This window comes from Benincasa hispida, chromosome 10 (genome assembly GCF_027475165.1).
Source record: "Benincasa hispida cultivar pf3 chromosome 10, pf3_genome.v1.1, whole genome shotgun sequence".
NCBI lineage: Eukaryota > Viridiplantae > Streptophyta > Magnoliopsida > Cucurbitales > Cucurbitaceae > Benincasa > Benincasa hispida.
Window position 1 is genome coordinate 32,939,372 of NC_143487.1, and position 27,996 is coordinate 32,967,367.

Here is a 27,996-nt window from a genome sequence, read left to right on the forward strand (position 1 = left end):
AGGGTGTCACGAGGCGATGCACAGAAACTTTATTCAATCCAATGAGGGAGACTGAAGGATATGTTGTCGCACTTCTCGCTCCCACTTACTATGAACACTCTCTCCATCCACCTTGATATTGACCTACCCAAACACCATCTGTTAGGAGGACACACCAAAGGTGCCTCGAGGCTGAGGGTAGATCTCACGGTGTAGACTATGAAGGAGAAATGAAGCATCAAATGCGCCAAGAACTCTCACTGAATGTTCTACCTAGGGGTTTATTAACCTAGACTATCAGGCTACTGATAATGATCTGAGTCATTTATTAAGTTTGCTCAAAAACAACTTCTGTCTTTGAAATTTAAAAAAAAAAAAAAAACAAATCCAAGTAGTCACATTAAATTCTTTAATGGACTGGCCTTAATTTTCATGCATGCATCAAATCTATCTAAATTACCTTTCCAGGTAGGTTTCCAAGTAGGGGTGTTCCGTTGCTGCCATTTTAAATACCCCAGCCTAGATAGAACCCGCCTTCGACGAAAAGTCTATTATAGATAGACTTGCTACATATTAATCTTTTACTAATTATTTTAGTTCTAATTTCATTTTATAACCATTTATAAAATAAACAACTAAAACACTCATGCCAAATAACGAAGTATTTATAACGCTCATAAATATAACGTTAAATAAATAAAGCATACATAAATATAACCCTTATATTATATGATGCATGAACATGCACTTATGTAAATTAAATCGTGCTTCACTAAAACATGACATTTATAATAAAGAGAATATGCATGACCTAAGGTGGGATTTATCTATATGTGCATACCATATGACAGAATATATATATATATATACATCACATGTATAAAACCATGGATTAATAGACCGGGATGAACCAAAAAAAAATCGGAATGAGAAAACAATCTATTTACATAATTCAGCTGAGCAAATCAGTTCAAAAGCGAACCGGGTCTTGAACCACCGGACGAAGCTCCCATCGTATAATAAATGTCTCCAGGTAAACGATCATGTAGCGCACACTAGACGATAGCGTAAAAGCTAAATGATCGCATAGACAATAATGAGGCCGTGAAGCGTAATCGTCTAGATGACCACTTAGCACGCGAAAGGTAAACGATTTACCATGCAATTACTCCGCGATCATATAGTCAGTAACTAAGCGATGAGGCTTGCTGAGCTATACGATCGTCTAGTGCGCGTGCGCGTTAAATAGATCTTTCCAATTCATTGTGACAGAATTACCACATATACATTCAAAATATACTAATATGCATTCAAAATGCTAAAGAGATCAAGAGATCATGCCGATGAAGATTTCTTCTTCATAGCTAGTCTAAAATCCAATCGTCTACCTCGAACAATCACCACTCGAACGGAAGGAAACAGAGATGACACCACTACTCAGAGCCCTCAGCATTCTTGGAGTGAGAATCCAAAGTGTGGGCTTTGTTCGGATTTGGTAGAAGAAAGGAGGAAGAGAGACCGTATACAATGATCAAGCAAGTGGGAGATGAGGTCGTCTATTGCATAGACAAGATGCTTGATTGTTTAGGTGAAGTATACGATCATGTAGAAAAAGTAAGCGATCAACTAAAAGATCGTGTAGGAATGGGTAAGCGATCGTCTAAACGATCGTGTAGGAAAAGGGTGAGCGATTGTCTAAACGATCGTGTAGGAAAAACTAAGCGATCATCTATACGATCGTTTAGTAAATATCGAAAGTTAAAGGATCGCTTAGGAAAAGGTAAACGATCGTTTAGTTAATAGTGCGTGAAGGTGTAATCGGTAAGTGGTCGCTTAGCAATATTGTATATGTAAGCAATCGTGCAGGTACTATCGTATAGGCACTGATTTTCTAAGTGATAGCACTCTCTTTAACACAATGTCCGCGCCTCCATGCTCAACACACCGTCAGCTATTTATGCATCTCAAAGTGATCTTTCAATACACTCATCCGTTATTTAGAACAAAAGAGATGTCGTCCAATTTCCTTTACAACCATCCAATGAATGTGACCTCATCATATTCATAACAGATAAATTAATATCATATATTAATTATAATATTTTCCCCTGCTAGATATAAATCATATTTATATCCAATTTTCTCCAAATTAATGTATCTCATACATAAAGTTAATTAATCATATTTAATTAAATCATTCAATTATATCATATATAATCAAACTTCTTCTTGTCAATTTGAACATTTCAAACTGACCCAAAAACTGACTCTCAACTTGTATCCAAGCTACCAAGGGGACCTTATGGACATATGGCTCGAAGCTCCAACGGTATGTGAATAGCTGACTAAACTTTTTAGTCACGATATTCACCATCCGTTAACTGTCAGGCATTCCACTAAAGACCGACAGTTGAACTTTTCTTACCATTGATATATTTCTATGTCCATTGGATATAACCAATCATCAATACGATGCCCTTCACAAATGCTCGTAATTACAGTAGGCCAATTTACCATTTTGCACCTATAATTACATCTTCTTCCTTAAGTACCACTGATCCCTCTAATGAACAATACAACATAGTCCTACTATGTGTCAACACCTCTTGGGCCATGAGAAGGTGTGTGGCGCCATATCATTCAAGCCTCGGGATCAGCCCTTAAGAGAGCAATCTATCTACTTACCCTTACTTTGGGGAAGGAGTAAACTCCATCTTATAAAGCTAAGTTCCCAATTCCCAAATCAGACGAATCTCCAAAATGGTAGGTTTGAATCAGCGCTTTGGCCAGTCGCACCCATGCAAATCAAAGGTCCGTCCTCAATGGCAGAAGTTCCCAACTCACTCAGGATTGAGGTCATGTTACCTATGGTCATCCTAGTGAAATGAAATCTCAGTCATGAACGGAGTTATATGACAAGACATTAACACTTCGAGGTCATGTCTTATACAAACTTTTTTTATAGAACGCCCCCGCTCACATATCCACTACACGAATGATCAGGATCAGACCATCTGTGATAAGTCACAACATTCGTAACAATTCCACAAAGCGGGCCACGTTCATAGTGTTACTAGGATAAGGCTTCCGTCCTATATCCATATACTACAGACTATTTTGGTTGTCACTTAAGACATGCTCCACTTATATGTCACTACATACATGCTTAAGTTACATAAAGACAACCAAGGATATTAAGTTTATTGGTTTGTGGTAAAATAAAAAACATCTAAATGTGCAAAGTCAAGTAGTGAAGTAAATATCATATATATTATATATCACAAGTGTTCGTACAAACTTGTTTACAAACTATAGGACACGAGACTTTAGGGCACAAACCCCAACAATGTACACCAATGTCCAAGAAAGAGAAAATAATACAAGGTTATTTGAAGACTTAATAAATGAAGCATGCAACGAGTTGTACCCTGCTTGTACAAATTTCTCTTCGTTGTTGTTCTTGGTAAAGTTGATGCATATTAAGGTTCTTAGCGATTGGACTAACAAGTCATTTGATTTGTTACTTGAATTGTTAAAAGAAGCATTTCCCGTTGGAGCATCCATACCTAGTTCATTTTATGAAGCTAAAAAAAAATTACGTGAATTAGGACTAGGATATGAGTCTATTCATGCTTGCAAATACGATTGCATCCTATATTGGAAAGAATTTGTCGATTTGTAACAATGTCTAGTATGTGGTGAATCTCAGTACAAAGTTGAATCTAGAAAAAAATAAAAAGATTTCAACATAAAATTTTACGACATTTTCCTTTAATACTAAGATTGAAGCGATTATTTGCATCTAAACATATTGCACCTGAAATGAGGTGGCATAAAGATAAACATGTTGAAATTAATGGTGTGTTGTGACATCCAACTGATGTTGAAGTTGAAGCATTTTGATTGTGAGTTTCCTCAGTTTACTTCAGACCCACGAAATGTTCATTTAGGACTAGCTACAGATGACTTCAATCCATTCGGGAAAATGAGTATTTCGTATAGTACGTGGCCAGTGGTGTTCATTCCTTACAATTTACCACCTTGGAAATGCATAAAAGAGATAAATTTCATTGTCTCCCTTCTTATACCTGGGCCAAAATCTCTTGGAAAAGAAATTGATATTTTCTTACAACCATTGATTGAAGAGTTAAAGGAGTTATGGAATGATGGTGTGCACACTTATGATTGTGTTAGCAGCGAATACTTTCAACTACGTGCGAGCTTAGTGGACTATTAATGACTTTCCTACATATGGTGACCTATCTGGATGGAGTACCAAAAGTTACCAAGCATGCACTATTTATAAAGAGGATATATCATCATTGAGGCTGAGAGGAAAGCAATGTTTTATGGGGCATTAATGCGTTATTTTATGATGTGGATTTGCGGATGAAATGCGATGATGAAATTGCATTGAGCACTCAAGTTTTCTCAGCGGAATCCAAGTGAACTCCACTGAGTTTCCTGGTAAGTCCAGGGTCGAATTCAGAGACTTTGGAAAATAGGTTGCGGTGGTAATTTTTAGGAAAACTTTGCAGTAACCAAATAAATAAATAGTTGTTGAGGTTGTTATTTGCGGTAATGAAAAATAAACAAATGCGGCGGAGTTTGAAAAGAGCTGAATAAATGGAAGATGCGATGAGTATGCGGTGAACGGGTTGAGAAAAGTTCCAGCTAACACTTCCTAGGAGCATTCATGTTATGCGATCATGCAACATGCATACAACAGTAAACCACCTCTCGGTGCGAATGCCACGGCTTCTAAGGCTAGAACGCATGTGATATATGCGATATTCTATAGGACCTACACATAAGCCTCTATTCTTATTTATGCAATGACAAAATGACACACACACAAATAAGGCGAACACATAATATCATTCCCATCTCTAGGATGCATGCGATGCAGGTTGACAAACAGAGCTTATCTCTAAGTCCCTATCTCTTGTTTATGCAGTTTTAATCTTGCTCTCTCGAGTCTAGATTCTAACCTAGCTCTCTCGAGTCTTAAGTTTTTTCTTCAGACTCTCTCTCGAGTAGCTCTAAAGGGGTATTTGGCACAGCATAACACAAGATAATCGCAAGCAATGAACTTCCTAGGTCATGTTAGCTTAGTTCTTCTCAACCCATTCGACTAGTTTAGCTACTCATGCGTGCTAAGAGAGTGAACAGATGTGGAATAAGAACTTCCATTGTATAAATATAAAGATGAAGTCCAAAATAACAATGCAATGATAGAATAAAGAGCCTGGTAGCAATCTCTTGCTGCCCAGGCTTTTACATTGTTTTTCTACTCGTGTTCAAAAAAATAATCTCGCTCTCGCGAGAGTCGGCCCACCCTCTGCTTCTACGCCTCGAGGTTCTCTCTCGAGTTGCCCTGAGCGATTTCCGGCGTTTTTACTCTTCTCATGCTCCGCCTTAAAATAAGAAGGAAGAACTATGGACAAAGACGTGCTAAGCTAACTGGTGAATTTTCTAACTGGTGAACCCCTTTTCTAAAGGATGCCTTTGGTATTTATAGAGCTTTGAGGTGAAGGTGGCTTCTCTCTTATGATTGCTCAAATGAGATGGCATTAATTCCCTGACTGATGCGCCGATCATCGAAAAGCTAAATGTATTTGTTATCGTTAGCGGCTGTCAGCTTAATTCGGATTCGACCGTCACTAGCTTTTTGTCCCATCGCGATTAAGTATGCCTTTCACCCAGATGCACCCACCAAGTTGCGCCCACTAAGTTGTGGCAATCCTTCTTGAGAAAATGTTTGCGAACACAATCACCGTAAAGCCTTGCGATAATGCTGCACTCGACCAATGATTTCCTATAATCGCAATTTTTGCCTTGCGTCAACACATATTCTGCATAAAAATACAAAAATCAAATGTTCATATGCGATGAATGCATGCAGCCGCAATATAATAAACTTAATGCTTTTTGGACGCAATCTAACACATTTTATCAACACAAGCCAGCATTGTTTAAGAACTTAGCACTATGATAACGTGCATTTCTGCCCATTATCAGGCATTGACATTATCTTCTAGATAATCACAGTTGGCACAAGAGAAAACAATATGATGGAAAAGTGGAACGCAGACCTCCTCCAGTTTTCATGGATGGAGAAGATATCTTATGAGAGGTGAACTTGTTAAACTTTTCCGTGCTTAGCAAACATCCAGAGAAACGTGATAAAAAATGGAAACAAAGTTTAAATTGGAATAAAAATATATATTTTTCCAACTTTCATATTGATCGAAACTTTTATTGAGACATAAGTTGGATGTTATGCATATTGAATAGAATATTTGTGATAATTTGGTAGGCACATTGTTAAACATTGGGTGAAAGAATAAGGATACAACTAATGCTCGTTTGGATTTAGAAGATCTAAATATATGAAAAGAACTACACCTGCAAAAGGTAGGAGATAAAGTTGTAAAGTCACACGCTGCATACATATTGACTACTAATGACAAGGTTGCATTTTGTAAGTGGATGAAATCAGCAAAATTTCTTGATGGGTTTGTATCAAATATATCAAGATGTGTGAGTGAGAAAGATGGAAAACTATGGGGGCTAAAAACTCACGCTCGCATGTTCTGCTTTAGAGGCTTCTTCCATTTGGTGTTCGAGCATACTTAAAAAAGGACGTGTCCACTGTTGTCGTTGAGTTATGCAAATTTTTATGTGATCTATGTGCAAAAACAATATCAACAGAGGACTTGGATCGATTACAAAGAGACATTATAATCATACTTTGTAAGTTAGAACAAATATTTCTACCGGCATTTTTTTGATGTAATGGTGCACTCTGCCGTCCATTTTCTATATGAAACAAAAGTTGCAGGTCCAGATAGTTATAGTTGGATGTACCCTATCAAAAGAAGCTTACAGACATTGAAATAATATGTAAAAAACAAAGCACGTCCTGAGGGTTCTATAGTAGACGCATATATAATGTCATTGGTATTTTGTTCTTTATACATAACTGGAATTGAGACGAGGTTCAATGGAGATAAAAGAAATGATGATAGACTTCCAAAGAATAAGATATGTGGTGAATTCTCAATGTTCAGACAAAATGCGCGACCATTAGGAGCACCAAGAGTAAGGACATTATTGAGAAAAGAGAAATGCAGTGCACATTGGTACATCTTGAACAATTGCATGGAAATAAAATCTTATCAAAAGTATGTTTTGAACATTCTATTGTAATTGATGATTTTGATACAAAGTGTGAAATAGAAATTTGAGACATGTCTCTTTCTTATAAGCAATATTTGAGACTAATTTGACATAAAGCTCAAAGTTATGATGATTTATACAGAAAGCACCAATGAGGCTTTCCTAATTGGTTCAAATCTCATGTAAGCATGGGTTTAAAAGACAAGTAAAACTTCATTTGAATTAATTCAGGTGAAATTAGATTTTAAGATATACTGCGTTGTACTGAATTAATAGGCTCTTTCATTGCGTGAAAATGGAGATATGTCTGATGATATATATTCACTAGCGATGGGGCCAACTTCAGAAGTGCGCTCATATAGTGGATGTATTGTTAATGGAATACAGTAGTGAGCTTGATAATTGTCGGAGTACACAAAATAACGGGATCATGGTGCTTTCAGAAAGTGAAGGTGGAGGTGATCTCCATAATTTCTATGGTGTTGTCATTGAAGTATTGGACTTCCAGTATGCCAAGAGAAGACATGTAATTATGCTTAAGTGTACCTGGTTCGATATAGACCTTAAAAAGACCAATAGAGTATATGTGGATTTGGGGTATATATATCTATTAATACAGCTTGTCATTGGTTTGTTAACGAGCCTTTTGTATTTGCCAGTCAAGCTAAACAAGTGGTGCAAGTAGTCTAAAACAAGCGTCTGTGGGACATGCCAGACGTAGAAGAGCGTGAGAATGACTAACCTGAGTTATTAGTGTTGGGATTAGTATCCTATTTCTCCCAGAGTCTCGTAGTTTATAAACATTGTACACATTGTTATGAATAAAATAAGATTTATTTTATTTGCATTTACTCATATCCAATAAATAGAGATCCATGGTTATTGTATGTAAACTTAAGCATATATATGAGATATACAAGTGGATCATGCCTTAAGTGATAGCCTAAAAGGTCTGTAGTATAAGGATAAAGAAGGGATACCTTATCCTGGTGACCTACGGATACGACCCACTTTGTAGAGGTTTACAAGTGTTGTGAACTACTACAGATGGTCTGATCCTGACCATGCATATGAAGACATGCGAGTAGGGGTGTCCTATACAAAGGGTTTGTATAAGATCGGACCACAAGTGTATAGTCTCGTTATATAACGTCGTTCATAACAGAGACTTCACTTCACTAAGATGACCATAGGTAACATGACCTTAATCCTGAGTGAGTTGGGAACTCCTGCCTTTAAGGGCAGTCCTTTGATTTTCATGGGTGCGAGTAGCCAGATAGCTGACTCTCAAACCTACTACTTTAGGGATTCGTCTAATTGGGGAGTTAGGAACTCAACTACACAAGATGGAATTCACTCCTTACCCGAAGAAGGGGTAAGTAGATAGATTGCTCCCTTAAGGGTTGATTCCGAGGCTTGAATGATGTGGCGTCAAACCTTCTCATAGCCCGAGAGGTGTCCACTCATAGTAGGACTATGAGATATTGTTCATTAAAGGGATCAGTGGTACTTAAGAAGTTAGATGTAACTATAGCGGCAAAATGGTAAATTGGCCCAGTTGTATTTACGAGCATCTGTGAAAGGTTATCGTACTGTTGACTAGTTATATCTGATGGACACAGAAATATATCTATGGTGAGAAGAGTGCAGCTGTCGGTCTTTAGTGGAGTGTCTGGCAGTTAACAGATGGTGAATCTCGTGACTAAAGAGTTTAGTCAGCTATTCACGTACCATTGAAGCTTCAAGCTACAGGTCCATAAGGTCCATTTGGTAGCTCAATGGATTCAAGTTGAGAATCAGTTTTTGGGCCAGTTTGAAGTGTTTAAATTGACAAGAAGGAGTTTGATTATATATGATATGATTAAACTGGTTCAATTATATATTATATAGATGACATGATGTATGAGATACATTAATTGGAGGAAAATTATGTAAATATGATTTATATCAAGTAAAGGAGAAAAATGACTATGGTTTAAATGTTGTATATGATGTGATATTAAAACTATAGGTTATAAATATAATTTGATAAGTTATTTATTATATTTATTTATAATTAAAACAATTATGAGATAATTGTCAGTGATTTTCTCTATAATCGTGCATGAAACTGTGAGGTTGTATTCAGTTATCATAACTGAACGATGAAATGAAACTTTTTTTCATTTTGGAAAAGAATCGGACTATTGCTTCTTTGGTTGTTCACTGTCTATCGTTTAGCTCACAAGAGCCTACACGACAACTTCAAGTGTTGACTAAACAATCGTGTACGCGTGCATTTGCCTAAATGATCGTATAGCTTTTACTAAGTGATCGCGCGCCTAAGCGAGATTCACTAAACGATCGTGTAAATGATCAAGCCACATTACCTAAATGATCGTGCACCTTTTCTAAACGATCAAGCACAAGTCTATATGATAGGCACAAACCTCTTCCACTTGCTTGGTCCTTGAATACGATCATTGTTTCCTCCTTCCCTCTACCAAATCTAATAGAGCCCACACCTTCTGTATTCTCACTCTGAGAATACTTACTAAGTGATGGTATTCTAGTTGCTGGTTGTTCGTGGAGAAGACTGTTTGTTTGCTAAGCGACAGTGAGAGATTTGGGTAGACGTTCGCAGCGATAGCGAGAGGTGTTGATCCAAACGAGAGCAAGAGAAAGACAGAAGAAGAGTTCTTCAAAGGTGAGTCTCTCGTTCTTTTGTATTTAATTTATTGAAAGCATGCCGTAATTTGTTCTGAAATGCATAACTTGTTTGTATGTTTGTGAATGCTTGTGTTTCTGTCACAATGAATTTGGAACGATCTTGCTTCCGCTCATAGATTCTCTTTGATAAGAGTTCCTTCAATTGGTATCAGAGTCAGGTTCTGATCTTCCAAACCCATTGATATATAGAATAGAATTTACACTCTTTGTGGGTAAAGCATGTCTACATTCTGTTTAAGTGTTGAACATATGTTTGTCGATGTGGATTAATGAAATTTTCTGAGACGGTTGCCTCTGGTTATTTAATTCTTTTACATATAAAGTTGATTGTAAGGTCCACTGTGTTTTTGGGCATATTAACTTGCTATTGAGTCTGTAAATTCAAAGTGTTTAAGTTAGTGAGTCGCGCGTGATGAAGCTTCAAGGCAAGAAGTTGCACTATACTTTGAGGAAGAAGAAGACCAAGCGTTGGCCAGGTCATGTAAACGATAGGGTAAGCGATCATTGAGTATGAGATACTCGGCAGCAAGGTTGAAGCACGTGCACTAAACAATCGTGTAGCTCAACCATCGCTTAGTCACTGACTACACGATCGCGGAGTAAAGGTTACTTAAGTGTTTGCTCTATGATTGTCTAGACGATCGTGCTTCACAGCAACGTCGTCATCTAAACGATCATTTAGACTTGCGCGTTTAATGTTAAAGCACTAAATGATTGAGTGCCTCATGCTTCATTGCAATGTAAATGATACTCGATCATTGCTAAGCGATCGTGGATACTTGGCTAGTTTACTAAACGATCAGGAAGGCTTCGCTCGGGTGGTTCAAGACCCGGTTTGCCTGTGAACTGGTTTGTTCGATGGATTTATGTAATAGATAGAATTTTAACTTTCGGTTTTGAGGCTAATCATCCCAGTCCATTAGTCTTTGGTGAATGTAAATAGGATGTATGTTTGATTATATGCCATATGGTATGTCATATAGTTGAAATCTCACCTTAGGTTATGCATTGGTCATGCATCATCTCTATATTGTTAGTGGTATGATATAGTAGTTTGCATGATTTAAATTACATAAGAGCATGCTCATGCATCATATAATATAAGAGTTATATTTATGCATGCATTAAGCATAGACATGCATCATCTTTATATTATAAGTGTTATAGTATAAAGGTGTATGGAAGCATTACCAAGTATATAAAAGTTATATATAGTAATGAATGGACATTGCATGAAGCATGACTCATAGGTTAAATTTATAAGAGTTATAAATACCTAGTTGTGCATGGTAATGTGAATGGGTTTTGGTTGTTTCTTTTATTAGTATTATAAGGGAAATTAGAACTAAAATCAATAAAAAGACATGCATGGGAACTTAGGCTGGAATCATGGTTTAAAAGAGTTTTAAAACTTGGTGGAGATAGACCTAAGATCACAGTTCTAATGAATTTAATAGGATTAAATTGACTAATAAAAGATTAAAAGTGTAGCAAATTTATCTATAAGGGACCTTTTGTATAAGGCGGGTTCTGTCTAGGCTAGGGTATTTAAGCTGACGGAGACGAAACACCCCTACCTGGGAACCGTCCCCATCCCCGTTTAGCTCACGGGGAATTTTTTTCCCCCACTCCCTCCCCCATTGCCCGCCTAATCAAGGAATCCCACCCCGTTCAGGGCGAGGCCCCATCCCCATGGGGAAATTGAACATCTCTAGTTACATCTAACTTCTTAAGTACCACTTATACCTCTAATGAACATAAGTCATAGTCCTACTATGACCGAGTCCTATCTTCCAAAGAGAAGTTGTATCCACTATGTTCAAGCCCCAGAATCAGCCCTTAAGAGAGCAATCTTTGGGAAATGAATGAATTCCATCTTGTGGATTGAGTTCTCAGCTCCCAAATAAGACAAGTCCCCAAAAAGGTAGGCATATTGAGTTGGCAATCTGGCCACTCTCACCCATACTAATCAAAGGACCGCCCTCAAAGGCAGGAGTTCCCAAAACATTCAGGATTGAGGTCATGTCACCTATGGTCATTTAGGTGAGATGTAAGTCTCTAGTATCAATAGCGTTATATACAGATCAGGATCTACCATCTGTAGTAGTTTACAACACTTACAAACCTCTACAAAGTGGGTCGTATCCGTAGTGTCACCAGGATCAGGTGTCCCACCTTAATCCTTATACTACATACCTATTTAGGTTATCACTTAAGGCATGATCTACTTATATATCACATATACATGCTTAAGTTCACATAAGATAACCATGGAACTTTGTTTATTGGATATGAGTAAATGCCATAATGAAATAACATTTATTTTATTCATCAAACAATGTGAATCATTACAAACAACTAGACTCTGGGAGAATTAGGACACTAATCCCAACACTCTAATTCATGACAAAATATAAAGCACTCTAATTTATTAATTTTGGCAAAATATAAAGCATACTCTTGCAGAAAATAAGTGAGTTTCATGATATACCTTTGTAGAACCTCTTCAAAGCTCATTCTCCAGTTGCAATCTTCTTCAAATCTTGTTGTAGACCCCTCAAGATCTTCCCTACTATTCGTGCTCTAGATTGAGTTGTGGTACTCAAAACAAGCTTGAATCAAGGACTGAAGGAGAATTGCTCACAACAGTAATCTTATTGAAGAACACTTTCTTCAGCACGAATTTTCTCTAAAATTCTCTCTTGATTGCATACCCAAAATTCACTACAATCTCTTCAATATATTGCAACTCATCATGCATGGAAGAGAGCTGCATGAATTGCAGCTCATGCTTGGAGTAAATGGAGAAGAGCAAATGGAAAGTGTGTAAGCATGAAGAAGATGGATAATGGAAAAAGTTGTTTTCCCATTTTGTGTATTGTTTTTCCAATTTTTCAATTTTATCTCAAAATCAAAACTTGATTTTTTAAAATCCATTTTGATTTTAAAACTGAAAATTTTAGTTTTATAAAATTATTTTTTAAATAAAACTTAATTAATTTAATATCAAATATTAAATTAATTTTTACACACATACATCTTTATATATTTAAATCATATTTAAATATAAATTGTCATATTCCGTTTAATTCTCAAATTAAACATGTAATTATATCTCATATAATTACTAATTCCCTTAATTCTAATTTGAACATTTTAAATTAACTTATCACGCTAGTGGCTAAACTCATTAGACTAGATTAATCTCCATTCGTTAACTAATGGGTCACTCCACTAAAGCTCATAGTTGCACTCCCCTCATTGTAGATATATTATGTCCACATGATTTAACCATAATCAGCAAATCGACCCTTCACAGGTTGTTCATAATAACGACTGGATCAAATATTTATTTTACCCCCGAGATTACGTCTTGTTCCTCAAGTTCTTACTGATCCTCTAATGAACAACTGGTTTGTGATCCAATCACTAAATCAAACTCTCTCAACCCAGTGAGATGACGGGACCCTTTGTTCAAGACCTGGATTCCGTTCTTGAGATAACAACTTTTCTCCTATCCCTAAATTGGGTAGGCATGAACTCGTCTTGCACCCTATGTCCCCAGCTATCTATTAGGTCTTACCTTGAAATAGGAGTCTTATTGAGTCGGCACTGTTGAGTCAACCCTCAACTATGCAAATTTAAGGATAATCCCGAATAAACAAGCGTTCATAGTTAGCTCAAGATTAAGATCGAGTCACCTAGGTCATCTAGGTGAAACAATCAATCTTATACAATAAACAGCGTTATAAAGTAAGAGTGATTTATTTCTTGGTCCGAGCTTGTGCAAACTTATTGTATAGGACGCCCCCACTCCTCATGTCATAACATGTACGAACTAGGATCACATCATATGTAGCACTTTACAACTCTTTGTAACAATTATGGAGTAGACCGCATCCAATAGTGTTACTAGAATAAGGTACCCAACCTTATTCATGTAACATAGATCATTTTGACTATTTACTTGAACCTGATCCACTCTTATGTCTCCACGTAAAGTTCAAGTATTCATGCAATAGTCTTAGATCTTAGTTTATTGGATTTAGACTTTCCTACAATTTATGAAATCAATAATAAGTAAATTATTTATAGAAAATGTTTATCATTTTACAAACTGCGAGTTTCAGGACATAAAACCTAACAAACATTAAAGCCCAAAATTCTTGTAGTGAGAATATCATGGATAGCCCCATTGTGTAAAAGAATATCTACATCTCTTTCGATTATGTCCAAATCGTCCACAACGACTACATTCCGTGCGCTTCTTGAACTCTATTTGTAAAGGAATTCTAGTCTTCTAAACAACCAAATGGTCGCTTCTTGAACTCTATTTGTTAAGGAATTCTAGTCTTCTAAACAACCAAATATTCGCTTCATACTGGGTGGGAGGATATTAGTGACTAGGAGCAAAGGGAGAGCCTGTTGCACCTCGTTTTTGTTTGACTGGCCTATGTGCCATTGTCGATGATCGCCTAATTGATGGATTAAGCCTCTATATATTGAACCAAGAGTTATGTTCAAATAGTACGATGAAACATACTGTTTTATAAATAAATGTTTGATGGTCAAAAGAGCACATGCGTGAGAACATGAGATTCGCAAAATATCCCACATCTTGCAAGTACACCTCTTGGTAAGTAAGTGTACAACATATTGATTGCTTCCATCGATCACCTGGTAGTCCATGTTGTTAACTTGATTCACCTACATGTATATATGAAATATAAAGTATGTGTATTATAATGTGTAATATACGCATGTATGTTACAAATACATGTTGGGCAATTATAGCAGACAAACTTTCATCAAACGGCCCCTCTTCATCTGCGGATTTGCTGAACTTGATAACCTGGTACTCTGCTTCATTTCTTCCATCATAAAATCATTGTTGTAACACCATCCTCAATACCTAAGGCATGGATTTTAAGGCTACAAAATTTGGTTTTGATCAGTATATACAGTAACTTTAAGCATTTTCCGTAAAATAACTATATAAATAGTATGATATACAGAATACAGGAGATTCGTCCCAAATGTACAAAGGCGTACTGAAGATGTTGGGGCTTTTAAAACTTACCGATTTTTTAAGCTCGTCGTCGGCAGGGTGTGTGGTTTTCAATGATTCTAGGTTATATATATATATATATATATGAAACCCTCACTTTTCAAGCGAAGTGCTTTTTCATTGATGGGTGTGCATGGAAATCTTAGAAAGATGGAAGAATGGTTTTTCTTCAATTGGAGGTTCAACAACTCCTTTTCATGGTATGTTTGAAAAGAAACAGTTTAGGAAAGAATATCATTCAGCCATGTTCTTCTAATTGTTTCCATCTGTGGAGCGTTTCATATTTCTATTTTTTTTTTTTTTTTTACTGTGATGGGCCTGATTTTTACGAAATATCCTAGCCCATTAAGCTATCCATGAAATAAATGGTAGTTTTGGGCTATTAGCGTAATTCAGCCTATTTAAATAAGCTATTCGTTTAGAAACCCCTTCTAAAAATTCATAGTAAAAATCCTAATAAATAACAAAAAGAATAAATTCAAAAAACCAACAATAAACAAGTAGTAGGGACTAAATTTAAGAATTCTTGAGAATAGGACTAAAATTGTACATTTAAAATTAAACATCCTTGTAAAGTAGGACTAAAATAGTATTTTAACCATAATAATAATAAGAATAATATTAATAAATTATAGTACTTCGTTACATCCCTTTATAGTTTTTCATAAACAATGGCATTCAAGTATAACGTGGGGCCAAAAAAATCAGACAATTTTCAGACATTTTTGTGTGAGAGAGATGCGCAATATTTTTCATTTGATTTATCATAGTTCAGACAATTTACACAACAAATGGAAGTGTTCTCGTAAAACCTCAAAACCTGTAAACCTTACCATGAAGGCATTACTTTATATTCAAATCACAAATGCTTCTCATGTAAAAATGATAGTGAATAACAAACACAATTGAATTAGACATATATTCATGGACTAGCAAACAGAAAATGAAACTTAGAGGAAAACATTACGTATCACAACCCATGATGCCTTGGGCCAAAGAAATCCCAACAGGATATGATCTATGCAATCTTGTTCGTCTTACTGCTACTTTTTCACTATTGTATTTGTCAAAGCTATTTCCCTTCACTCCATTTGGCATTGCGGTGACAGTGGAGTCTTTAGTATCAGCAATGAACTGCAGTCCCTGTTCAAGTATTGAGCACTTCAAATGCTGTCCATAAATAGATACTACTTATCTTGCAATATTTGTGCAGCATTCTCATACCTTGAGGGGATTCTCCTCATATTTAATCGTTGCAATCTTCTTTGCTTCAAGTTCCTGCCAAACATTAATGAAACAAACATCCACTTCAGAGGGAGAAGGATTTGCATTCAGCTTTGAGAGATTGATGAGGGAAGCTACTCACTGGGAAGAATTTTTCGCTTATGCGGTCTTTGACACCTCCTGCAGCTTGACATAGATACCAGAGACCAGAATTTGTGATGTCCTGTTTCCTTTCAAGATCCTCGAGTTTTCCTTCCTGTTTGCCATTTGGGTCAGTAGGGATAAGAACAGCTTGCACTGTGGTTTGGTTTGCATCTTAGAAAAGAGTTTTAAGGTAGTGAGTGACTCACCAATTGTGAGACCATTTGATGAATTGTTTCAACATCGAAACCAATCTGAGAAAGGTTCGATTTAACATCCTCCACCTGCACACAGATAAAAATTCAAATGATGGTGCATTCACTTAATAACCGACGAATATGATTTATTTCACAGGGTCCGTGGTCTCCTTTCTCAGAATTAAGAGAAATTTCAGCTAGATGAAAGGCTTTTATATCAGGAAAGGATGCTTCAACAAGAAATTTTGGGACAGACAGTGATCTTGATATTCTTAGTAGTCATGAAAGTAAAAACGCTAGTGTGATTCCTTACCAGTCCTGGTCAAAAAATCTATACTGGATCAAATAAGATGCTTCATACAATTAAAAATTGGTTCGTGGATGTCTACATCTTTGTGTGCAAAAAGAAAAGCTTAGAATGTTATATCTATCGAGACTTGAAAGTAGGAAGAGGGTAGCTCTTACATTATTTGCTATGAGATTTGTTGTTTCAATCTCCTCATCCAGTCTCCAATCCAAGTTCTCCAACTTCTTTGTCAGATGCCTCCTGGTTGACTGGACACAAAAAATGGTTTAAAATTAAAGTAATGAAATAACCATGAACTAGCTTTCCTGTTGAAGATCATTACACAATGTCTAAGCAGTCACTTACAGCCAGTGCTTCATGCACGTGATCCAATTGTTTTGAGACAGTCGAGACAGCATTTGCCATGTTTTGCTTTGTCACAAACATTATGTCAGAAAATGACAATCCCTGCTAGATCATGAAAAGAAATTTTGTTACCCAAGCCAATCATGCTACAAAAATACATTTTCCCTTTTTCAGTCAACTGAAATCAAAAAGTTTTACCTTCCACCACATGTAGCAATATCCCATTGCTCCAACAGCAGCCGCAGGTACCAAGTAAGAAGCATAATTCCCTGTAAGAAGAAAAGATCAGCATGCCAAGTCTGCATTACAAGCAATTTCTGTGCATGTCCAGATACACCAAACTTCGCTTTTACCAACTCAAAATTAATCTTATTTTTTTCTTTCTATTTCGGAGTACAAAGTTCTTGAATTTTTCTATCTTTGTTTATATTGCTTATCACAGCAGTGAAAATATATATTCATGTTCCATGGGCCAAACACATTAGTGAGAAAAAATAAAGTAGATGCTTTTGTATGGGACTTCATGAGATGCATTGATCTTATTTCCGATCAATTACTTGAATGCCATCTAGAGACTCAATTAAGAGAATTCCAGTATCCATCCACGGCTTGCCCCTTATGAAATTTATGTGAACTTCTACAACTTGGGTCCAAAAAGCCTAGAAGTCTGGATTCCATAAATACATGAAGTGGTTGGGTGAGTATGAAACCAACGGTTTTCTTTCCAAATATCAAGCAAACAGTTCGGAATTCTAAGAAATATGGATATCCTGCAGCCAAATTTCATAAACTTTATTTACATAAACTTAGTCCTCTTTATTGAGACCTCAAAAGAGCCAAGTTTCAGGAATTGATAAAAGGTGAATAGGACAAGTAAAAATCAGGGGTAGAAAATTCAGAGTATACTATCTACCTATACTAGAATGTATGCCTTGTTTCAATTTTTTTTCTAAAACAAGACACTGCTTTCTTTTCAGTGTTTTTCACTGACAACGGATGCCCATTAGGTCAATATACGAATTACGTATTCAAAAACAAGAGCTTGAGATTTTTCAATAAGAGCATTCAAAGAAAGAAGACTGAGAATCATAATCTTAAAACATAGAATCAACAGAAAAGTTATCCATACCGCTAGAAGAGTTCCCATTAAAGACAGTTACAGGACCGGATAATGTCAATTCCCTGATCTCTTGTGTCAGTTGCCGAATCTGAATGAGTTTACAAATCAGTAATCAGAATAATTTTAAATTAACTGAAGCTTTTAAAGCAATGGATCCAACATACAGATAGTAAGCATTCTTTAAAAAAAAAAAAAGAAAATTTTGAGTATTGTTGATTATTTTGATATCACCATATAAGAATACCATCTGCATTCGGAGTTTAACCAGAGGAATAGTTCATATTCAAGTTGCTTCTCCAAATTTTTGGTACATCAATTATCAATAGATGTTCCGTCATTTCTTTTCCCATTAATCCCAATTACCAAACAGAAGCAAAATTTCACTCGTTTTCTTCCCTCACTAAGGTAACATGTACAGGGTACAAACCTGTGCAGCAAGAACAGCAGTATCATACTTGTAAGGGCTGGGAGAGATTTCTTCCTCCGTCACACCCTTCAGTAATTCCTGAAGTTGTGATATCAGATCAGACAATCGTCCACTTCTTAAAACAACAGAACCAGTTAACCCTAATGAATGATAGAGAAACCCAACAATCAGAGAAGAACATCGGATGGTATGGAACTTGGAAATTGCAATTCTGTTTCCAAGGAAACGACATAATTACTTGAAAATACGTAACCAGATTCAGGGATTGTACAATATCAATGAAACCGGGGTTTCCCAATATCCAGAGACATAAATAAGATCGTAAAAGCTAAAAGCTGAATACAGATGAATGATCAAAATAGCAAAGGCGAATGTGAAAAAACCTGCTCCAACGAGGATGAGGACTTTGGAGGTTGAAACCCCAGTTTGTAATGCCATCTTCACAAGCCGCTGATTTTTCGCGCGCTGGGAGATGGGGCAGGAATGTCGTCGATTGCCCTTTATTGGACAGAAGAAACAACTTTCTTTTTAAACCGATAGGTGCAGACGGGGACGAGTGTCCACTAGCCAAGGTCTAAACTTTGACCAGAAGGGCATAAACGCAAAAGGGCAGTAATTGTAAAAACCCCACCAAAAAAAAAAGAACAAGAAGAACAAGAAGCCTTGGCAAAAAAGTGACTTGCTTTCGTTTTGGCTGGAGGTGGGCAATAATGACATTTCACCGATGGCAAATTTCCAAGCTGCCCTCGTTGGCTTTTCATCTGATTTTCTCTCATGCTTCTCCATGCTCAAATTCTCTATGGCTTCAATACTTCTCTTGCTCCTCTGGGTGTCTTTGCTCATCCCGGGAGATGCTAATCCTTCACCGACCCAATCCTTCACATCTGTGGTCATATCCCAAAAGGGTCTTGATTTCCTCAAAGACTTGTTCATTAACAAGGCAATTTCTTCTGTGATTCCGATTAATTTGCCCGAGTCCGAAAAAACTGTCAAAATCCCATTTGTTGGAAACGTTCATATGGTGTTATCGAACACTACCATATACCAAGTTGATGTTCCTTCATCGGATGTTAACCCGGATGAGTCGGGTGTTTCTATTGTTGCTTCAGGAACTACATGCGACTTGAGCATGGATTGGCGCTATTCATATAGTACTTGGCTTGTTCCAGCGGAGATTTCTGATAAAGGACGTGCTTCTGTTCAGGTATATGCCTCGTTGGTAGTAGGGTTTATCATTAGGCTTTGAATGCTGTCAGTATTCAGTCCCAAGTTTGTATAAGTTATCTGGTTTTGTTAACAATGAGGTCTGGGGTGGAGTTGTGTATCTATTTTGCACTAAATTGTGATTAGAGTAAAGGAGATGGAATTGGTTTCCTGTATAAGGATGCATCTAGGTAAGTCCTTTTTTTTTTTTTTTTTTTTTTTTTTTTGGAAATATTGGTATTGACATAAAATGATGTTGGATCGTGGGAGAGTATATTTTCCCCTAGAGTAATGTATTTAAAGCATGTGCGTTGGATATGCTATTAGTTCAAAGTAAATTTATGGCTTAAGAAGGAGATTTCTGCAACTTGAATGAATTGAAAACAGATTTCAGTACTTTTTGTGGGTTTTACTTTGATTACTCTCTTGACGCTGGTTAAGATAAGCATAATGCTTTCTATTTTGTTCTGAGACTGATCAATAAAATTAACAAAAAGAAATCTATATATATGATCATGTTCGAATGTCTATTATTCTTGAAAAGATGATTCGTTGACCATCTGAATATCCATCTCCATCTGTCTCTTTACACATTAAATAGTTCATGAGATAAAATTATTCATGAAACAGGTCGATGGCATGGAAGTTCGACTTACTTTAGGATTGGAGCTTCAAGAAGAAACGATAAAACTATTTCTTCTCGAGTGTGGTTGTTCCGTCCGAGATATATCTATAAAGTTGGATGGAGGAGCATCTTGGCTTTATCAAGGGTATGTAACTCTTTCATGATTGTAGAACTCATCCTGGATTGGGATTTCCTTCTACTTTTATCTTTAGCATGCTTAAAAATCCTTGAATCGTTTCCAATTTGTTACAAAAACCATTCACAAAGAATGAGAAAGAGAACCAATACTGAACAGAAAAAATCAAGGCATCATTCATCAATATTGTTCAAATTATTCTTTATTCTTCCATATGATCAAATATTTACATCTAGCATTCACACTGTTATTTATGCCCAAAAACATGATCATGATCTTATTCTTATGATCCTTTGTCCATTTAAGTTCCCTCATCTCTGTAAAGAAGCAAAATTGATTCGTTCATGTTAGCAATGATGGCGATCAGCAGTATGCTCATTATAGCCATACAGATGTCTTAGCATAGCATTTTTTTAGTTTAAGATGGAATCCTTAGTCATTCCTTTCTGGCAAATGTTTAATTGTAAAGTAGATCAATTGAAATTATGCTTTTCTGCCTTTACGCATAGGTACTGCCCAGTCTATGTCAGATTATACGATAATAATGCCTTTGTATACAACCTGCACCTTTTTCCTGCTTGTTCTAATTTTCTTTTACTGTGTTTTATCCTAGGTTGGTTGATGCATTCGAAGAACAGATAAGTTCTGCTGTTGAAAAGGCGATTTGTAAGAAACTAGGAAAAGGAATCTTGAAAGTTGATTCCTTTTTGCAAGCACTTCCCAAGGAAGTCCAAGTGGATGATAATGCTTCTTTTGATATTACTTTTGCGGAAAAACCCTTACTTAGTAACTCCTCCATTGGTTTAAAGATCAATGGTCTGTTCAGGGCAGGAGAAAAGCTCCCAATACCAGAGTACCACTTTGAAAAATCACCTTCAGCTTCCTGTACGGATCCTTCTAAAATGTTTGGAATAACAATAGATGAAGCAGTCTTTAACTCTGCATTGGCCCTATACTACAATGTTGGTTCAAATATTATTTTGTGCATTTTATCTTTCTTTCTCGCATGGTATTACTTGGCTACACCTACAAAACTAAAATCATCCTATCCTTCATATACAGGCAGATTTTATGCAGTGGAGTTTGAATGAAGTGCCCAACCAGCCGCTTCTAAACACTGCTGGATGGAGATTTATTGTTCCCCAACTGTACAAGAAATATCCTAATGCTGACGTGAGCTTGAATATCACTTTACCTTCTCCACCAATCGTAAGGATTTCAGAGCACCAAATTTTTGCAACCATGGACATAGACCTGATAATTGACGTAGTAGAAGGAGGTGAATTAATACCAGTTGCATGCATCTCATTGGTAAGTTCATTGGTTCAGAATTGGAATATCATTATATACTTGCATGCATATATAGTTTATTGTTATTATTTTTATTTTGAAGAGATTCAGATTCTAGATGCACACTTCAAATTAACTAGACTTTGACAGTGAGCCATCACTAGTCCTAAAGAGGGAAGGGTAAAACTGATGGGAATGGATTTTGGATAAGATTAGGAATATTATTAGGATTTATGGGTATGTTAGTAATTGACTAGAGAAGTGGTCATGCTAGTTTGTTATAAACAACATGGGTGGGGGAAGAAGAAAGTGTTAACTGTTAAGCATTGATTCAGTTGGTCTATATAGTGATCTCAAGAGAGTGAGGATGCAAGTACCTCGAATTATTTGTTTATCTTGTAAGTTCCTTTACCTTTTATATTTCAGTACATTGTTATGGATTTTATCAAGAACCCTGTGTGAATATTTGATCAAATAGTTATCCGGGGGAAACTATAAATCCATAAGTACATTAGTGCACAGACATTGAAGGCCTATTACCTTTGTTTATGGCTTGGAATGATGCTAAAGAGTTGCTACATAACACGCGTGTTGTAAAATGTAGACCTGTCACCTCTCAAATATAATTTATATGCCATCCACTCAGGAGATGATGGAAGGTAGTAAACACAACCTATTAAAGCTCTCTTGAATTTTGAATGCTTCAATGAATTATCTTCCATAAGAACTGCTCTTCAGGCTAAAACATCCCTAGCCATTTGATATGAAGATTAAAGCTGATTTCACCCAGAACTAAGTGTGTGTTTTGGTTTAACCTTTTCAGTGTTTAATTTTGAAATTAAGTCATTTTTTAAAATTGAAGACAACTACTCAAAATAGCTTTTGAAATTTTCTCAAAGTGTATTTTAAACGATTATTATCGAAAGAATTTAAATGAAAATGACTTTTTTTAAAAACATTTTTTTCTCTAGTTAATCTAATCAAGTACTAAGTTTCTTTTTTCTTAATGTATTTGTTTCCAACCGAAGTTATTTAATACAACATGAGATAGATGGTCTCTTGTCTGCATGAAATTATCTTTTAATAGTTTCATGTCCCATCTGCATCATCTTCCAGTGAAAAGATTCTTTTTCATCAAGATTCAACCTTCTTCCTCTTCTTTGCATTTCAGTTGGTTCGTGCCTCCAGTACAGCTAAAATCTTGGGAAACAACCTCATTGGCAACGTCAATTTAAACGATTTCGAGATGTCATTGAAGTGGAGCAATATTGGGAATCTGCATATGGACCTAATTCAGGTATATTAACATTCCATTTATTCTGCAGAATGAAGAACATTCTAAAAGTTATTTTGTTTCAAGTCAACTTATCATCGCTCGACATTGCAAACTTGCAGCCAGTTGTGCAGACTCTAGTCAAAACTACGTTGTTGCCAAATGCCAATGCGTATCTCAAGAAGGGGCTCCCACTGCCCATCATCCATGGTTTCATGCTTCAAAATGCTGAAGTAATCAGCTCAAATTCAAGAATTATGGTGTGCAGCGACATTTTATGGACAGAGGAACATAGTCCTGATCATCTTCACAACTTGTTTAGGTAGAGAACATGATAGGTCTCATATGTCCTGTAAACTTCAGGCAAAGAAGAAAGCACGTTGAATCTCTGTACAGGGTTTATTTTATGGCCGAGGTTAGATGAGTTCCAAACCACCCCATAAAGCGCTTGTTATGGATTTCTCTATGTACATGTGAAATATGTAAAGCTAACGTTTTTATTTGATTAATCATTCAAGGAGGAATTGATTGCTTCTCTTTTGAATGTACTCTGAACTGTGTACTTTACGATCAATGATAAAGATCATTAACTTGATTCGCCAACATAATTATCCGCTCACAATGGTTGGATGCAAGTTCAAAATCTCTCTCTTAATAACCATCTTAGACAAATTTAAAGTATACTTGTTAAAATTTCTCTCCTATAGAATTGCTAGCCACATTGTTCCAACCTAACCAAATTTTCTCATGTTCATCTCACATCTAGCTCTTTCCCAATGCACATATAGAGAGAACTTTTGCTCTACACAACTAACTCAAAATCTATGCACATGAAAATAAAGAAAAGACATCTTGATTCAACTATATCTACTTATTTGACAAAATATACATGAACCAATTTGGTTTAAGTTAATTAAGTGCATTTTGGTTGGTACTAGTAGTTTCAATTTGACTTTATAGATTATTTATTTAGCTAATTCCTATAAAAAAAAAAAAAAAAAAAAAAAAAAAAAAAAAAAAAAAAATTGTTTGTTCAATGTTTGTGAAAGTCACTTTCAACATCAAACTTCATATTCATTACAACACTAGAACATGGTTGAGCAAATAACAAACAAACAAACTAGATTTGGTCAAATGCTGTAAACTTATGAAATCACTAACTGGACATTGTTCTCAAATGTAGATTCTGAATTTGGTTACTGTACCGACAATTCAAATACTAGCTAACAGAAGGAAAAAAATTGAAGTAGGGTGTATTTCAAATGGTCTATATTGAATCGTCCAATGAAAAGCTAGGAAACCAAATTTTGAAAATCTAGGCAAAAATAGTATATGAATCTGGACTTGAAATACAGACGAGCAATGAAAATGGCAAATTCAACATTGTTGCAAACCTTCATGCTATACACGTTGATTGAATATCACCGCCCTAGAAAACAAAACAAGAGGCAGTCAGACAGCAAGAACTGGAAAATTGTATAGGCAAGTTTCACAATAAACCCGAGGTCTCAACTGAAAAGCAAAGATGGCTAATGATCAAAGAGGAGGCAATAGAAAAAGTGCGGTGTTTGGTTTGAAAATTTTCAAAGATTCAAGACTCTCCTATTCAACCATGCATCACTAGCACAGATTTCAAGTCACTTTTGTCGAAGCTTCTACAAAACACAAACCCACTTTTCCAGCAAGAAAACGAAGCTTTCAATTGCTCAATGAACATTCGATGAAGTTAGCATGATCATAGATCACATACAAATGTTAACCATCAATGAGTACTACATAGAGAATCAAGTATATGATGAACATTTTGAGCACTAAAAATTAATTCAGTCTTCAAAACGATAAACCGTTGCCATTGATAAGAAGCTCTTCTTCACAAACCACCATTTGGAGCTCGGAAACCTCTACTTAATAGAAGTCACTGTCCGTATAGAGGATTGGATACAGAACTTCGTCGGATCCTTTTTTTATCACAGATCATCATTGCATGCTGATGAACACAAGTGACCAGTGTGTTATTAATGTCAGTTTGATATTCCAATCAAAAGAAACAAGTTGGGAGGCGATGAGCATGCTCATCAAAGAGATATGTAGATTGACATTTTCCAAGTTTAAACTTAAAAGGTGGAAATTGAGGACCTGATTTTGGGTCATGGAAACTACAAAACATTCATTCTAGTTGGAAGCATTTTTCCAAAGGATATTTCAATGTATCATTCAAAAAGAAGACTTCAATTTTTCATCGGACTACTTCAAACTCCTTTCCATGCTACTTATGGTCAGAGTAATATATTGTTGAATTTGCAACTTCCATCTTTATGAAGTAGTGGAATTGAAAAGATAACAACAAATCAACAGTCCCATTTACTTGATAAACAAAGTAAACTTCGCAAAACAATAATTAAACTATGTAGAAGCCAAATTTATTCTGCAACGATCTAGTAATCCGTAATCCAATATAGTTGCAGAATTAAATTGAATATATAATCTTTCAACACTCTAAAAACAATCATCTACAAACAAAGTGAACGAAATAGGACATCATAGTTTATTATTTCATTCCAAATACAACATCTCATTTAACCTATTGATGGCATCTCCTAGATGTACTTTTTTTTTCTCTTTCTTTTCTTTGTCTTGGGGGTGGGCCGGGGGGTGACATCTCTAGGACTTAAAAGGGAAAATTCAAAAAAACAAATCAAGTCATTCCTTCCTGCTTCTCGATCCTCATCTAGTCTTGTCTTTGCCTACATTGAAAAGAGGGGAATGTACTTTTTTAATTAATAATTTGAATAAAAAATGGAAGGTTTTCGCATAAATGACTCATTCTAGTAACATATAAAATAATAAGATTTATAACAACCGAGTTCAGCAGAAGGACTTCAACTCTGATCAATGGACGGTCATGGAAGGTGGAGGAATGAGACAATGAATCATTATTGTCTGTTAAGCTTGTTTGACTCCTAATTTGAGGAGTATCTACTTGATGTAATTAATTTTCTACTAGGGGGAAAATGATCCAGTTGTTGTGCATGCATGTTATTAGTTATACAATTCCGTTCAATTTTATCAGTCCTAAATGAGTTTACAGGCACCAACTCACCAGAGCAACAAGGCAAGAAGAACATCAATGGGCCTATAAAGTGTGCTAGCTACCTAATTCAAGAGTAAAAAATCCACTAGTTAGACAGCCTAGAAGCAGATCCACTTCTCCTTTCAAAACACAAAAATAAAGAAAATTACGGACTTGGATCAGGTATCTCTATGTTTACAAGTTCTATATCAAGCAGAGAAACCAGAAAGACTCATTAATAAGATAAAAGCTCAAGCAGTGATATCACAAAACTAGCCTAATACATTCAAATTTATGTACACAGGAAATCCTTATGAACAATTATAAGATACTGGCATAAAAATTCATATCAGTACTTAAATTAACCCAAAAGAGAGCTTTTCATGGGGCAGCTTCCGATGATTCATAGACATTAACTACTTCAACCACAGAATACTCACATATATCCTCCGAAGACATCCGATTACTGTGAGCTGATGTAACCCCTAGACCTAAATATAGATATCACTATTTCTACATATAATTGATCATTATCCCCACTCAAACCACTACTCTCTTGATTCATGAAAAACAATTATAAAGCTGAAATTCATCCAACGAAGAACCAAAGCAAATAGAAAACCAACTTCCAGAAAATTATGAACTCTTTTTCTTGTCCACGGAAGAATTCATTCAGAAATTATGGATATGGTTTGAATTCCAAACTATACAAATACATCGTATTGTCCTTCCCTATTTCGATCTAGCTCATGACAGATCAAGAAAGTAAAGAATTAAATTATCAGTTATGCACCTTCGGGAAGCCAACCGCAGCTGTGGCGCGAGATAGAGAGCATTGAAGTCATCAAAGCCGATGACGACGCAGAGTGAAATGGCATCATCGACTCCAAACAGAAGCTCATCACAGGCGCACACCTTCAAGCAAAATAAATTACCTTATTTACTGAAACGTTTCGCCAAACTCTTTATTTTAAATCAGATGAAAGGGAAAGGCTATCTTGTTGTCATTTCAAAATTTTAGAGCGTAATTTCGTAACTAAAACACTGAAGAGAGAAATAAAAATGAAGATTGAACACCGTTTTCGTTTATCTCCTTTTGGTGAGGGGAAAAAAACTCAAAGAGCTCTAGATTCAGAAGCTTTTGCACTTAAAATGGATGCAAAATCATTAAGCAACGCACCTGAAAGTTCGATGAGAGAGGGGCTTGTTAGTTGCCATGCGAAAGGGAGAGGTTGATGACGGCCTGGCTTGAGAACCGATGTGAGCAGCAGCACGGCGTGCAGAACCGGAGAATGACCGAAAAGCAGATCTAGCACCAATTGAGGCCATTGTTTATCAGGAGAAATGAAAGATTCTGAAGGTTGTTCTTGGTAAGGAAGACAAACAAGAACTGACTCTTGCTTCTTGGCTGCTGAGGGTTAAAGCTAAAACCCTACTTTTGGTCTGAGGGGTTTCTGCAACAGTTGGGGTGATTTCGAAATATCTTTTCAAAAGGGGCGCTTTCGAAATGATTCTAAAACTCAGACCTTTCTTTTAGTAAATAATGCGTAAATGAGTTTAGTGTCAGTAAAGACAATATAATATAGTAATATATAAATATAATAAAAAAATTATTAATTAAAATTATTTAAAAAATAATATAAAAATTAGTGGAAATTTGAAGTAAATTTGAAGTAAATTTCTCACCAATGTGTGTGATT

General features: G+C 36.0%; 3 protein-coding genes across 8 annotated transcripts; 1 reads left to right on the plus strand and 2 right to left on the minus strand.

Annotated features, from left to right (window-relative positions):
- Positions 1-15,660: 15,660 nt before the first annotated feature.
- Positions 15,661-19,350, minus strand: LOC120088108 (golgin family A protein (DUF1664)). The gene is made up of 10 exons (XM_039045174.2): positions 19,083-19,350; positions 18,700-18,839; positions 18,282-18,360; positions 17,351-17,421; positions 17,153-17,254; positions 16,966-17,055; positions 16,513-16,587; positions 16,305-16,418; positions 16,163-16,216; positions 15,661-16,081 (listed from the first exon to the last, which is right to left on the minus strand). The coding sequence occupies exons 1-10, from the start codon at positions 19,135-19,137 to the stop codon at positions 15,902-15,904; spliced, it is 960 nt and encodes a 319-aa protein (XP_038901102.1). The 5' UTR covers positions 19,138-19,350; the 3' UTR covers positions 15,661-15,901.
- LOC120088107 (lipid-binding serum glycoprotein family protein) lies at positions 19,041-23,834 on the plus strand. Its single transcript, XM_039045173.2, has 6 exons — positions 19,041-19,903; positions 20,533-20,672; positions 21,277-21,625; positions 21,726-21,974; positions 23,125-23,250; positions 23,349-23,834. The coding sequence occupies exons 1-6, from the start codon at positions 19,424-19,426 to the stop codon at positions 23,550-23,552; spliced, it is 1,548 nt and encodes a 515-aa protein (XP_038901101.2). The 5' UTR covers positions 19,041-19,423; the 3' UTR covers positions 23,553-23,834.
- Positions 23,835-24,351: 517 nt separating this feature from the next.
- LOC120088109 (protein NUCLEAR FUSION DEFECTIVE 6, mitochondrial-like) lies at positions 24,352-27,849 on the minus strand. 6 transcript variants are annotated; one of them, XM_090305950.1, is made up of 4 exons: positions 27,477-27,849; positions 27,090-27,211; positions 26,327-26,379; positions 24,352-24,655 (listed from the first exon to the last, which is right to left on the minus strand). In XM_090305950.1, the coding sequence occupies exons 1-3, from the start codon at positions 27,623-27,625 to the stop codon at positions 26,372-26,374; spliced, it is 279 nt and encodes a 92-aa protein (XP_090162076.1). In that variant the 5' UTR covers positions 27,626-27,849; the 3' UTR covers positions 24,352-24,655; positions 26,327-26,371. The 6 variants fall into 6 exon arrangements, with proteins under 6 accessions (XP_090162076.1, XP_038901106.2, XP_090162077.1 ...); XM_090305951.1 differs by lacking the exon at positions 24,352-24,655 and adding an exon at positions 24,901-25,213; XM_090305949.1 differs by lacking the exon at positions 24,352-24,655 and adding an exon at positions 24,901-25,970.
- Between the last annotated feature and the right edge of the window lie 147 nt (positions 27,850-27,996).